General features: G+C 37.0%; 1 protein-coding gene across 1 annotated transcript in view; it reads left to right on the top strand.

The window, feature by feature from the left end:
• ANAPC10 (anaphase promoting complex subunit 10) overlaps positions 1 to 15,189 on the top strand; it is a 97,484-nt gene that overhangs the window by 19,100 nt on the left and 63,195 nt on the right. Inside the window, 2 exon segments of the mRNA XM_047717554.1 lie at positions 6,731 to 6,821; position 7,533. Of these exon segments, the coding sequence (XP_047573510.1) occupies positions 6,731 to 6,821; position 7,533 (92 nt within the window).

Here is a 15,189-nt window from a genome sequence, read left to right as displayed (position 1 = left end):
CTTTTACCCTTTTTCTTTTTAAGGTTTTTTAACTAGTTTATCTAATATATATATATTTTTCTTTTTTATATTTTTTCTTTATTTGTTTTCTTTTTTTAATTGTTTCTTTTTTTTCTGAACCTCTTTTTATCCCCTTTCTCCCCCCCCCACGATTTGGGGTCTATTCTGATTTGGTTAAAGTGTATTCTCCTGGGGTCTTTGCCACCCTTTTAGTATTTTACTTGCTCCTTCATACTCTTATCTGGACAAAATGACAAGGCGGAAAAATTCACCACAAAAAAAGAAGAACAAGAGGCAGTACTGAAGGCTAGGGACCTAATCAATACACACATTGGTAATATGTCAGATCTAGAGTTCAGAATGACGATTCTCAAGGTTCTAGACGGGCTCGAAAAAGCCATGGAAGATATTAGAGAAACTCTCTCGGGAGAGATAAAAGCCCTTCCTGGAGAAATAAAAGAACTAAAATCTAACCAAGTTGAAATAAAAAAAAGCTATTAATGAGGTGCAATAAAAAATGGAGGCTCTTACTGCGAGCATAAATGAGGCAGAAGAAAGAATTAGTGATATAGAAGACCAAATGACAGAGAATAAGAAGCTGAGCAAAGAGAGAGACAAACAAATACTGGACCACAAGGGGAAAATTCGAGAGATAAGTGATACCATAACATGGAACAAAATTAGAATCATTGGGATTCCAGAAGAAGAAGAAAGAGAGAGGGGAGCAGAAGGTATATTGGAGAGAATTATTGGAGAGAATTTCCCTAATATGGCAATGGAACAAGCATCAAAATCCAGGAGGTGCAGAGAACACCCCTCAAAATCAGTAAGAATAGGTCCACACCCCGTCACCTAATAGTAAATTTACAAGTCCTAGTGACAAAGAGAAAATCCTGGAAGCAGCCCGGGACAAGAAGTCTATAACATGCAATGGTAAAAATATTAGATTGGCAGCAGACTTATCCACAGAGACCTGGCAGGCCAGAAAGAGCTGGCATGATATATTCAGACAACTAAACGAGAAAAACATGCAGCCAAGAATACTATATCCAGCGAGGCTATCACTGAAAATAGAAGGAGAGATTAAAAGCTTCCAGGACAAACAAAAACTGAAAGAATTTGCAAACACCAAACCAGCTCTACAGGAAATATTGAAAGGGGTCCTCTAAGCAAAGAGAGAGCCTAAAAGTAGTAGATCAGAAGAAACAGAGACAATATACAGTAACAGTCACCTTACAGGCAATACAATGGCACTAAATTCATATCTCTCAATACTTACCCTGAATATTAATGGGCCAAATGCCCCAATCAAAAGACACAGGGTATCAGAATGGATAAAAAAAACAAAACCCATCTATATGTTGCCTACAAGACACTCATCTTAGACCCGAAGACATCTCCAGATTTAAAGTGAGGGGGTGGAAAACAATTTACCATGCTAATGGACATCAGAAGAAAGCAGGGGTGGCAATCCTTACATCAGATCCATTAGATTTTAAGCCAAAGACTATATAATAAGAGATGAGGAAGGACACTGTATCATACTCAAAGGGTCTGTCCAACAAGAAGATCTAACAACTTTAAATATCTATGCCCCTAACGTGGGAGCAGCCAACTATATAAGCCAATTAATAACAAAATCAAGAAACATATCGACAATAGTACAATAATAGTAGGGGACTTTCACACTCCCCTCACTGAAATGGACAGATCATCCAAGCAAAAGATCGACAAGGAAATAAAGGCCTTAAATGACACACTGGACCAGATGGACATCACAGATATATTCAGAACATTCCATCCCAAAGCAACAGAATACACATTCTTCTCTAGTGCACATGGAACATTCTCCAGAATAGATCACATCCTGGGTCACAATTCAGGTCTCAACCAGTATCAAAAGATTGGGATCATTCCCTGCCTATTTTCAGACCACAATGCTCTGAAGCTAGAACTCAATCACAAGAGGAAAGTTGGAAAGAACCCAAATACATGGAGACTAAACAGCATCCTTCTAAAGAATGAATGGGTCAACCAGGAAATTAAAGAAGAATTGAAAAAATTCATGGAAACAAATGATAATGAAAACACAACGGTTCAAGATCTGTGGGACACAGCAAAGGCAGTCCTGACAGGAAAATATATAGCAATACAAGCCTTTCTCAAGAAACAAGAAAGGTCTCAAATACACCACCTAACCCTACACCTAAAGGAGCTGGAGAAAGAACAACAAAGAAAGCCTAAACTGAGCAGGAGAAGAGAAATCTTAAAGATCAGAGCAGAAATCAATGAAATAGAAACCAAAAAAACAATAGAACAAATCAACAAAACTAAGAGCTGGTTCTTTGAAAGAATTAATAAGATTGATAAACCCCTGGCCAGACTTTTCAAAAAGGAAAGAGAAGGCCCCAAATAAATAAAATCATAAATGAAGGAGGAGAGTTCACAACCGACACCAAAGAAATACAAACAATTATAAGAACATACTATGAGCAACTCTATGCCAACAAATTTGACAATCTGGAAGAAATGGGTGCATTTCTAGAGACATGTAAACTACCACAACTGAACCAGGAAGAAATAGAAAACCTCAACAGACCCATAACCAATAAGGAGATTGAAACAGTCACCAAAAATCTCCAAACACAAGCCCAGGGCCAGATGGCTTCCCAGGGGAATTCTACCAAACATTTAAAGAAGAACTAATTCCTATTCTCCTGAAACTATTCCAAAAAATAGAAATGGAAGGAAAACTTCCAAACTCATTTTATGAGGCCAGCATCACCTTGATCCCAAAACCAGATAAGGATCCCATCAAAAAAGAGAAGTACAGACCAATATCCTTGATGAACACAGATGCGAAAATTCTCACCACAATACTAGCCAATAGGATTCAACAGTATATTAAAAGGATTATACACCACGACCAAGTGGGATTTATTCCAGGGCTGCAAGGTTGGTTCAACATCCGCAAATCAATCAGTGTGATACAACACATGAATAAAAGAAAGAACAAGAACCATGTGATACTCTCAACAGATGCAGAAAAAGCATTTGACAAAGTACAGCATCTCTTCCCGATCAAAACTCTTCAAAGTGTAGGGAGAGAGGGCACATACCTCAATATTATCAAAGCCATGTATGAGAAACCCACCACAAATATCATTCTCAATGGAGAAAAACTGAAAGCTTTTCCGCTAAGGTCAGGAACACGGCAGGGAAGTCCATTATCACCACTGCTATTCAACATAGTACTAGAAATCCTAGCCTCAGCAAAAAGACAACAAAAGGAAATTAAAGGCATCCAAATTGGCAAAGAAGAAGTCAAACTATCACTCTTCGCAGATGATATGATACTCTATGTGGAAAACCCAAAAGACTCCACTCCAAAACTGCTAGAACTTGTACAGGAATTCAGTAAAGTGTCAGGATATAAAATCAATGCACAGAAATAACTTGCATTTCTCTACACCAACAATAAGACAGAAGAAAAAGAAATTAGGAAGTCAATCCCATTTACAGTTGCACCCAAAAGTATAAGATACCTAGGAATAAACCTAACCAAAGAGGCACAGAATCTATACTCAGAAAACTATAAAGTGCTCATGAAAGAAATTGAGGAAGACACAAAGAAATGGAAAAATGTTCCATGCTCCTGGATTGGAAGAACAAATATCATGAAAATGTCTATGCTACCTAAAGTAATCTGCACATTTAATGCAATTCCTATCAAAATCCTAACCATTTTTTTCAAAGAAATGGAACAAGTAATCCTAAAATTTATATGGAACTAGAAAAGACGTCGAATAGCCAAAGGAATATTGAAAAAGAAAGCCAAAGTTGGTGGCATCACCATTCCGGACTTCAAGCTCTATTACAAAGCTGTCATCATCAAGACAGCATGGTACTGGCACAAAAACAGATACATAGATCAATGGAACAGAATAGAGAGCCCAGAAATAGACCCTCAACTCTGTGGTCAACTCATCTTCGACAAAGCAGGAAAGAATGTCCAATGGAAAAAAGACAGCCTCTTCAACAAATGGTGTTGGGACAATTGGACAGCCACTTGCAGAAAAATGAAACTGGATCATTTCCTTACACCACACACGAAAATAGACTCAAAATGGATGAAGGACCTCAATGTGAGAAAGGAATCCATCAAAATCCTTGAGGAGAACACAGGCAGCAACCTCTTCGACCTCAGCCGCAGCAACGTCTTCCTAGGAACATCGCCAAAGGCAAGGGAAGCAAGGGCAAAAATGAACTATTGGGATTTTATCAAGATCAGAAGCTTTTGCACAGCAAAGGAAACAGTGAACAAAACCAAAAGACAACTGACAGAATGGGAGAAGATATTTGCAAACAACATATCAGATAAAGGGCTAGTGTCCAAAATCGATAAAGAATTTAGCAATCTCCACACCCAAAGAACAAATAATCCAACCAAGAAATGGGCAGGGGACATGAACAGACATTTCTGCAAAGAAGACATCCAGATGGCCAACAGACACATGAAAAAGTGCTCCACATCACTCGGCATCAGGGAAATACAAATCAAAACCACAATGAGATATCACCTCACACCAGTCAGAATGGCTAAAATCAACAAGTCAGGAAATGACAGATGGTGATGAGGATGCGGAGAAAGGGGAACCCTCCCACACTGTTGGTGGGAATGCAAGCTGGTGCAACCACTCTGGAAAACAGCATGGAGGTTCCTCAAAATGTTGAAAATAGAACTACCCTATGACCCAGCAATTGCCCTGCTGGGTATTTACCCTAAAGATACAAACGTAGTGGTCCAAAGGGGCACGTGCACCCAAATGTTTATAGCAGCAATGTCCACAATAGCCAAACTATGGAAAGAACCTGATGTCCATCAACAGATGAATGGATAAAGAAGAGGTGGTATATATACACAATGGAATACTATGCACCCATCAAAAGAAACAAAATGTTGCCATTTGCGATGACGTGGATGGAACTAGAGGGTATCATGCCTAGTGAAATAAGTCAATCGGAGAAAGACAACTATCATATGACCTCCCTGATATGAGGAAGTGGGGATGCAACATGGGGGGGTGTTAAGGGGGTAGGTGAAGAATAAATGAAACAAGATGGGATTGGGAGGGAGACAAACCATAAGTGACTCTTAATCTCACAAAAGAAACTAAGGGTTGCTGGGGGGAGGGTTGTTGGGAGAGTGCGGTGCGGTTATGGACATTGGGGAGGGTACGTGCTATGGTGAGTGCTGTGAAGTGTGTAAACCTGGCGATTCACAGACCTTTACCCCGGGGATAAAAATAGATTATATGTTTATAAAAATTTTTTTAAAAATTACAGTTAACTTCCATTATTTATTTTATCTCAACATGTCCAAAATGATTTTAATATCTAATCAATATAAAAACTTACTAAATAAACTTTTAATGTCTTTATACTAAGTCTTCAAAACCTAGTGTAAAGGTTTTAGAACACCCTAATTTTTACTAGTTATGTAGATGAATAGGTGTTTTTGAACATTATTAATGAAGATGCATTTTGGCGGAGAATATGACAATATTTATCAAATTAAAAATTTGAATGATCCAGGGTTCTATTCCTAGAAATCCATACTCCAAAAATACTAATATCCATTTAAATATTACAGATTTGTAGATGTAGACGTTTACTGCTGTGTTGTTTGTAGCAGGAAAACATTGGAAACAGCCTAAATGTCCTTGTCTTATAGGGGTTTCATTAAATAATTATGATATTTCCAGACAGCGATGTACTCCATAACCTTTAAAAAATGTGGGAACTCTTTAGGTTAACTGAGTTTTTATAATGAGTTAAATAAATATTAACATGATATAATCATGTAAAATACTTGGACTGTGTCTGGCACATAGTTAATGTTATATATTATTTGCAGTTATTATGATTAATTATTATTATTAGTGATATGGAAGAATCTCCAGATATGTTAAGTGAAAAAGAAATGCAAAGTGTAGAACTATGTGTTACCATTATTTGTGTAGAGGGGAAAAAATAATATATATGTGTTTGCTTGTATAGTTGTACAGTATCTGTGAAAGACTGATAACATTGATCATATTTGGAGTGGTAAACTAGACAGTGGGGGTGGGGATAGAGACTTTCCACAATGTTCTTTTTTCTACCTTTTGAATTTGATCCATGATGAATATAGTACTTGGTGAAAAATTAAAATGTAAATCAAATTTATTTCTCTTAAATATTTTTGAGAAATCCATACCTTACCATTAAATTATTTCTATAATTAATATGTATATTATGATTTTAATCAAGAAAAATAATACAGGATATTTTTATTTTCAGTTCTGTAGAATGGCTAGATGATATGAGATTCTGGGCAGATTTAATTTTTAATTAATTTTTGATTAATCAGAAACACTTGGTTTCAAAATGTGTATGACTTTTGGAAATATTTCTAGGTTGCCTTTATGTTGTCACAAGAAAGATATACTTAATAAAATCTGGTTGTGCATTGCATTACGTTAATGCCTTAATATAAACTTTTTTGTGTGCAAGTGATATTCTAAGAGTTGAGGTCTTGTGAAGAGGATGGAAGAATTCTAGTCATTCAAATTTTACAGTATTGACCATCCTGTTTATCATGTTTTCTGGACAATATGAATGATAATTTTTTATTTGAAATATATAGCTCTTTCTTGTTCATGAGAACTTACTGTCACTTGTGTTTTAGGATTTGGAGTGGATCAGTTACGAGATGACAATCTTGAGACTTATTGGCAATCAGATGGCTCCCAGCCTCATTTAGTAAACATCCAATTCAGGTAAAACATTTTTGGATTTTTTAATTTGTGTAGGTTAAATGGACAAAGTGATCTATTTTATTTACATAAAATTGAAAGGCATAGAAATTATAGTGAAATGCACTTAACTCTGATTTATTTATAAGCCTTGAGATTATTTTTCTATGCCTCTAGATTGTGTTTTAAGTTTACTCAGTCTTGTCTTTTGTGAATTTTTTATAGTACTTTACATGGGTCCTTTTACATAGAGATTTCTTAAATATACTTTTCAATATGATTTATTTTGGAAAAATATGCTTTGCTTGTTGTGACTCAAAGCAATGAATGCCTTAATGCATCTCATTAATTACATCTGAAGTGATAATAGTAAGTTCATTAGGTATAGTCTATTCACGTAATTCTCAAAGTTGTTTCCACTTGGAAAAAAAAAAATGTTTTAACCTAGGACCTCTAAGGATATTTTGAGTTTTGAAATGCTTACTTTCTCAGGGAAAGGAAAATGACCGTGTTTTTCAATTGCTTTGAATTTATTGAGATAGATGGAAACCAGCTAACTTGATTATTTTGCCCATTTATATAATCTATTTTGACATTTTATAGCATTGTATTTTTAATTTTTCTATTCTTTTTAAAAATTTATTCTTTTTTTTTTCTTTTTATATTCTTTTTAAAAAGATTTTAAAGTAATCTCTACACCCAATGTAGGGCTTGAACCACAACCCCGAGATCAAGAGTCACGTGCTAAGTTGCATAATTTAGCCAACCAGGTACCCCTTTAGTTTGTTTTTCTTACTGAGGGTACAGATCAGCAAATTTCTTTTTCTTTCTTTCTTTTTAAGATTGATTTATTTATTTGAGAGAGAGAGAGGGGGCATGAGTGAGCACACAGTGGAAGAGGGAGAGACAGACTCCCTGCTGATCAGGGAGTCCGTTGTGAGGCTTGATTCAGGGACCCTGGGATCATGACTTCAGCTGAAGGCAGATGTTTAACTGACTGAGCCGTCCAGGTGCCCCAGATCAGCAAAGTTCTTGTGCAAAAGCCAGTTAATAAGCATTTTACACTTTCTGGGCTATCGGGTCTCTGTTGCAACTACTCAGGCCATTATTGTATGAAAGCAGCATAGGCAGTGCATACTGGCTGAATTTAGCTATTCTCATTAAACTTTATCTTAAAAAAGTAGGTGGTGGGCAGAGTTCACCCAATGGGTTGTAGTATGCCAACTCCTGTCCTTATGTATTAAATATGTATACACCAGAAATAAAAACAGCACCTAATATTTTTTAGAGACTTAAAATACCAAATGCTTTACTAAAATGTGTTACCCATTCATTTCATTTAACCTTTACAGCTATTTTTTTTTTTTTTAAGAATTTACTTATTTATTTGACAGATCACAAGAAGGCAGAGAGGCAGGCAGAGAGAGAGGGGGAAGCAGGCTCCCTGCTGAGCAGAGAACCTGATGTGGGGCATGATCCCAGGACCCTGAGATCATGACCTGAGTGGAAGGCAGATGCTTAACCCACTGAGCCAACCAGGTGCCCCCCCCACCCTTTACAGCTATTTTTATTCTTATTTTATAGTCTCAGAAGCAGACTTAGATAAATTAAGTAACTTGCCCAAGGTTACACAGAAAATGAGTGGAGAATTGCAACTGAACACAAGTACTCTGACCCCAGAGCTTATGCTTTTAACCATTATACTATATAGACTAGGGTAAATTTCTTTTCCATGACAACAAAGGCTATCCATCACTTAAAACTGGTATAATCAGTCTCCTAATTTAATTGTATTATTAGAATAGCAGATTTTTTTTTTTTTAGCAAATACAATTTTACACAAAAGGCCAGTGTATTGAAGAAATAATAATTTAAAAAATCTGTTAAATTTATTGAGCATTAAAAGTTCCAGGTATTATATCATCTCATTAAAAGTTTAATATTTAATAGTTGTTAATGTGTATCATTTTAAAATGGTCATCAAGACAAAGATGTGGGTACTATAATTTTTTTTCATTTTACAATGAAAAAACTAAAACTTAGAAAAATTAGCTGACTTATTCAGGTCACACCCCGTGCAGTTATAGAGCCTGGATGTGATCTAGCAGTCTTGACTTCAAAAACAGTTTATAGTTAGTATTCAGCTGTTTCTCAACCAAGCTTATTAAAATAGTCAGGAACTTAAGACTCTCCCTGCTTAACTCAGCCCTTGCCCTGGCTAGGGAAGCCTAAGGCTTTGAGGAACACTGTTTTATTTTTTTTTTAATTTTTTAAAAATTTATTTTATTTTTTTAAAATATTTTATTTATTTATTTGACAGACAGAGATCAAAAGTAGGCAGAGAGGCAGGCAGAGAGAGAGGGGGAAGCAGACTCCTTGCTGAGCAGAGAGCCCCATGCGGGGCTCAATCCCAGGACCCTGAGATCATGACCTGAGCCGAAGGCAGAGGCTTTAACCCACTGAGCCACCCAGGAGCCCGAGGAACACTATTTTAAAGAAGTGTTTTAGGAAAAGGGAAATTGATTAAGAATTTTGAAACAATCTCATCCTTAAAGAAAAGTTGCAAGTACAGCACAATTTTTTTCCCCTGAATTATTTCAGAGTAAGTTCCAATATTTGTCTCAGTTCTCCAGAATGCCTTTTATATGTCATTCCAAAGAAAGACATTATCCTCCATAACCACAATACATCCTTAGGAAATTAACATTGCACATTTAATTCTACAACCCTATTCCTATTCTACCAATTCTGCCAGTAAAGTTGAATTACAGGTTGAATTTAGTTGTCCCTTCTCTTCACTCTCCTTTAATCTGGAATATTTCTTCACTCTTTATTTGACTCGGCACTTTTGAAGATTACAGGCCAGTTATTTTAAAGAATGTCCCTTAATTTCGGTTTCTTTGATCTTTACAAGTAACTTCAAGTTACGCGTCTTTAGGAAAATAGCATAGAAGTGATGTTCTGTGCTCGTTATTGCATCTTACTACTTGGGGTACATGATTTGCATTTTGTCCCATTACTGATGATGTTTACTTCCATTAAATGATTAAGATAGTATCTACCAAACTTCTCCACTGAAAAGTTTCTTTCATGTTAATCAAAATTATTAATATCAGCATGGACACAGTTTACTGTTTTATTCACCTGCTCTAAATCTATTTTTTTTTGAAGATTTTATTTTTTTATTTGACAGAGAGATACACAGCGAGAGAGGGAACATAAGCAGGAGGGGTGGGAGAGGGAAATGCAGGCTTCCTGCTGAGCAGGGAACCCAATGTGGGGCGCAGTCCCAGGACCCTGGGATCATGACCTGAGCCAAAGGCAGATGCTTAACAACTGAGCCACCCAGGTGCCCCATAAATCTATTACTGCCATCATTTGTGTCAGCACTCAAATTTCCTCAGATTTAGATAGTGGAGTCCCCTACAGTTGACTATTACCTTTTGACAGTGTCTGTGATTATTCGAGCAATTTCTTTTGTTCTGGCAGAAGATTCTGTGCCCCATTTCCCCAAGATCAGGTGTATTGTAGTGGACAGTAGTAGTTAGAAACCAGATCTTGTGGGGTGCCTGGGTGGCTTGGTCGGTGAAGCATCTGACTCTTGATTTTGGCTGAGGTTGTGGTCTTAGGGTTGTGAGATCAAGCCCCACATTGTGCTCTCTGCTCAGCAGGGAGTCTGCTTGATTTTTCTCTCCCTCTCCTTCTGTACCTCCTCCCCAAGGCCCCCCCCACCCCAAAACCAGGTCTGGTATATTAAGCACACTCAGTGCACCAGATCTTGTATTGGATGTGCTCATTGCTCTCGGATGTTGCTATTTCTGAGCTTTCTCAGTGAAGGGGTATATGTACGTAACACATACATACATACATAAACATATATACATTTGTATTTATTTCTCTGTCTTCACACATACGGAAATCATAGATTCATATTGACACTTCCAGTTCTAATCTAGAGTGAACAGGGTTTATTCTAGTTTTTTCTCTTTCTATTCTTAAGCCCTTTCTTCATGAATGAGAACCTGGTTCCTTCTCTCTTATCTTTCCTTACTTATCTCATTAATCCACCTGTATGCAGTCTTCCATTTCTCTCATTGTCTCCTCCCCGACAAAGATGCCCCTTCACCCCACCTAGGCTCTCAGCCTGTCCTGTGCTGTTGTCTTTTCACTCTGTCTGTACTTCCCTATTTGCAGATAACCTTTTTTCCTGGTCTGGGTCCTGGCATCTTACATCAGTCACTCCCTTTGTGTAGGATGTTCTCTTCAGCCCATTTGGGGTTTGGTCTTGCATGTCAGGCCACTTTTCTAACCCTTCTTGGCTCCAGAACCTCACTGCATGGTATGAATGCCCTCTTTTATCTCCCTTTGGGCTTGACACTCCATAATAGGCTACCTTACAATGTAGATGTCTTCTCACTCCACAAAGGCTCTTATATGCTACATTGGGCCACCTTGTGGAATGGATGTCTTCATCATCCCACTCATGCTCTGACACCCCAAACCTGGTTGCTCTCCTCTTCAGAAGTTCTGCTCACTTCCATATGGGCTCCGACATTGTCCTACACTTGCTTCCCTCCCCTGTGTGAATGCACTCCTTACTTTGAACAGGCTCCAGTAGCCCATTTTTGTGTATGTGCCTGTCTTTCTAGATCCTTTCTAATAGCTTTAGGACTAAATCATTCAGAAAGGGGAAGTTCTTTTTATTAGTTTTGTATTTCTTAATTGTTTTCTAAAATCAAAATGACATTGGACACTTGTCCCTGTATTAGTGGATAATAAACTATTATATTTCAAATAGATGAAATAATAGTAAACTATAATTCTACACTTAATCTGCCTCTCTGCCTCCCTTTTCAAAAAAAAAAATTAAAAATCCTTAAAAAAATCCATCAAAAAAAATCCCCAAAGGAGAGCAAAACAAGAAGTGCAAAAGATCTTTAGTAATTTTGGTTGACAGTAAGTTTAATCTTAGTTAACAGTGTGATGTGGCTGCTGGAAGAACTAATATGATCTTAGGATGCAGTAATGGAAGCATAAAGCCTTGGAAGACCTCCTGTGTATCATGTTCCATTTTGGCTTTCCCTCTGTGACTGATAAAGCTAGAGTGTGCTCAGAACAAAGTGGATAGAGTAATTAGGGAATTGAAACCAAACCATGTAATAAAAAAATTGAGAACATATAGTCTGCTGAAGACTTTGAGGGACATGGTAGTTTTCTTTACATAATTGAAGTTTTCCTTCCATTTCTATTTTTTGGAATAGTTTCAGGAGAATAGGAATTAGTTCTTCTTTAAATGTTTGGTAGAATTCCCCTGGGAAGCCATCTGGCCCTGGGCTTGTGTTTGGAGATTTTTGGTGACTGTTTCAATCTCCTTATTGGTTATGGGTCTGTTGAGGTTTTCTATTTCTTCCTGGTTCAGTTGTGGTAGTTTACATGTCTCTAGAAATGCACCCATTTCTTCCAGATTGTCAAATTTGTTGGCATAGAGTTGCTCATAGTATGTTCTTATAATTGTTTGTATTTCTTTGGTGTCGGTTGTGAACTCTCCTCCTTCATTTATGATTTTATTTATTTGGGGCCTTCTCTTTCCTTTTGAAAAGTCTGGCCAGGGGTTTATCAATCTTATTAATTCTTTCAAAGAACCAGCTCTTAGTTTTGTTGATTTGTTCTATTGTTTTTTGGTTTCTATTTCATTGATTTCTGCTCTGATCTTTAAGATTTCTCTTCTCCTGCTCAGTTTAGGCTTTCTTTGTTGTTCTTTCTCCAGCTCCTTTAGGTGTAGGGTTAGGTGGTGTATTTGAGACCTTTCTTGTTTCTTGAGAAAGGCTTGTATTGCTATATATTTTCCTGTCAGGACTGCCTTTGCTGTGTCCCACAGATCTTGAACCGTTGTGTTTTCATTATCATTTGTTTCCATGAATTTTTTCAATTCTTCTTTAATTTCCTGGTTGACCCATTCATTCTTTAGAAGGATGCTGTTTAGTCTCCATGTATTTGGGTTCTTTCCAACTTTCCTCTTGTGATTGAGTTCTAGCTTCAGAGCATTGTGGTCTGAAAATAGGCAGGGAATGATCCCAATCTTTTGATACTGGTTGAGACCTGAATTGTGACCCAGGATGTGATCTATTCTGGAGAATGTTCCATGTGCACTAGAGAAGAATGTGTATTCTGTTGCTTTGGGATGGAATGTTCTGAATATATCTGTGATGTCCATCTGGTCCAGTGTGTCATTTAAGGCCTTTATTTCCTTGTCGATCTTTTGCTTGGATGATCTGTCCATTTCAGTGAGGGGAGTGTGAAAGTCCCCTACTATTATTGTACTATTGTCGATATGTTTCTTTGATTTTGTTATTAATTGGCTTATATAGTTGGCTGCTCCCACGTTAGGGGCATAGATATTTAAAGTTGTTAGATCTTCTTGTTGGACAGACCCTTTGAGTATGATACAGTGTCCTTCCTCATCTCTTATTATATAGTCTTTGGCTTAAAATCTAATGGATCTGATGTAAGGATTGCCACCCCTGCTTTCTTCTGATGTCCATTAGCATGGTAAATTGTTTTCCACCCCCTCACTTTAAATCTGGAGATGTCTTCGGGTCTAAGATGAGTGTCTTGTAGGCAACATATAGATGGGTTTTGTTTTTTTTATCCATTCTGATACCCTGTGTCTTTTGATTGGGGCATTTGGCCCATTAATATTCAGGGTAAGTATTGAGAGATATGAATTTAGTGCCATTGTATTGCCTGTAGGTGACTGTTACTGTATATTGTCTCTGTTTCTTCTGATCTACTACTTTTAGGCTCTCTCTTTGCTTAGAGGACCCCTTTCAATATTTCCTGTAGAGCTGGTTTGGTGTTTGCAAATTCTTTCAGTTTTTTGTTTGTCCTGGAAGCTTTTAATCTCTCCTTCTATTTTCAGTGATAGCCTCGCTGGATATAGTATTCTTGGCTGCATGTTTTTCTCGTTTAGTTGTCTGAATATATCATGCCAGCTCTTTCTGGCCTGCCAGGTCTCTGTGGATAAGTCTGCTGCCAATCTAATATTTTTACCATTGCATGTTATAGACTTCTTGTCCCGGGCTGCTTCCAGGATTTTCTCTTTGTCACTAGGACTTGTAAATTTTACTATTAGGTGACGGGGTGTGGACCTATTCTTACTGATTTTGAGGGGTGTTCTCTGCACCTCCTGGATTTTGATGCTTGTTTCCATTGCCATATTAGGGAAATTCTCTCCAATAATTCTCTCCAATATACCTTCTGCTCCCCTCTCTCTTTCTTCTTCTTCTGGAATCCCAATTATTCTAATTTTGTTCCATGTTATGGTATCACTTATCTCTCGAATTTTCCCCTTGTGGTCCAGTATTTGTTTGTCTCTCTTTTGCTCAGCTTCTTTATTCTCTGTCATTTGGTCTTCTATATCACTAATTCTTTCTTCTGCCTCATTTATGCTCGCAGTAAGAGCCTCCATTTTTTATTGCACCTCATTAATAGCTTTTTTTTATTTCAACTTGGTTAGATTTTAGTTCTTTTATTTCTCCAGGAAGGGCTTTTATCTCTCCCGAGAGAGTTTCTCTAATATCTTCCATGGCTTTTTCGAGCCCGTCTAGAACCTTGAGAATCGTCATTCTGAACTCTAGATCTGACATATTACCAATGTGTGTATTGATTAGGTCCCTAGCCTTCAGTACTGCCTCTTGTTCTTCTTTTTTTGTGGTGAATTTTTCCGCCTTGTCATTTTGTCCAGATAAGAGTATGAAGGAGCAAGTAAAATACTAAAAGGGTGGCAAAGACCCCAGGAGAATACACTTTAACCAAATCAGAATAGACCCCAAATCGTGGGGGGGGGGAGAAAGGGGATAAAAAGAAGTTCAGGGAAAAAAAGAAAATTAAAAAAGAAAACAAATAAAGAAAAAATATAAAAAAGCAAAAAACCATATATATATATTAGAGTGGTGACTAGAACAGGGTCACTCAGTTAATTTTGTGAGTATTTTGGTCTCTTAGAAGAAACTACCTCCCAAAATTTTAAAGAATGAAAAGCATATATAAGGGTAAACACAATGAAGTGATGGAATATGCCTATAAAGATGAAAAAGAAAAAAAATATATTTAATTTTTTAAAAAGCAGTTGATAAAATTAGTTGGTTGGGAGAATAAAGAAAAAGTGGAGAGAATTTGCTTGGGCTGGAGACTAGAACAAGCTCGGAGCTAGATTTAGGGTATATTTTGATCTATTAGAAGAAGTTGTACCCCAAATTTTTTAGAAGAAAAAACCCTATGTGTATACAAAACCTAAAGTTAGATAAAATGAAGGATAAAACGTGACTATAATAATGAAGGTTCAAAAAAGATTATTATTTTTTATGAAAGGTATTGTTAAGATAAACTCGTT

The sequence above is a fragment of the Lutra lutra genome, chromosome 2 (assembly GCF_902655055.1).
Source record: "Lutra lutra chromosome 2, mLutLut1.2, whole genome shotgun sequence".
Lineage (NCBI taxonomy): Eukaryota > Metazoa > Chordata > Mammalia > Carnivora > Mustelidae > Lutra > Lutra lutra.
Note: the sequence above shows the minus strand (reverse complement) of the source record. Positions and strands in the feature narration are given on the sequence as shown.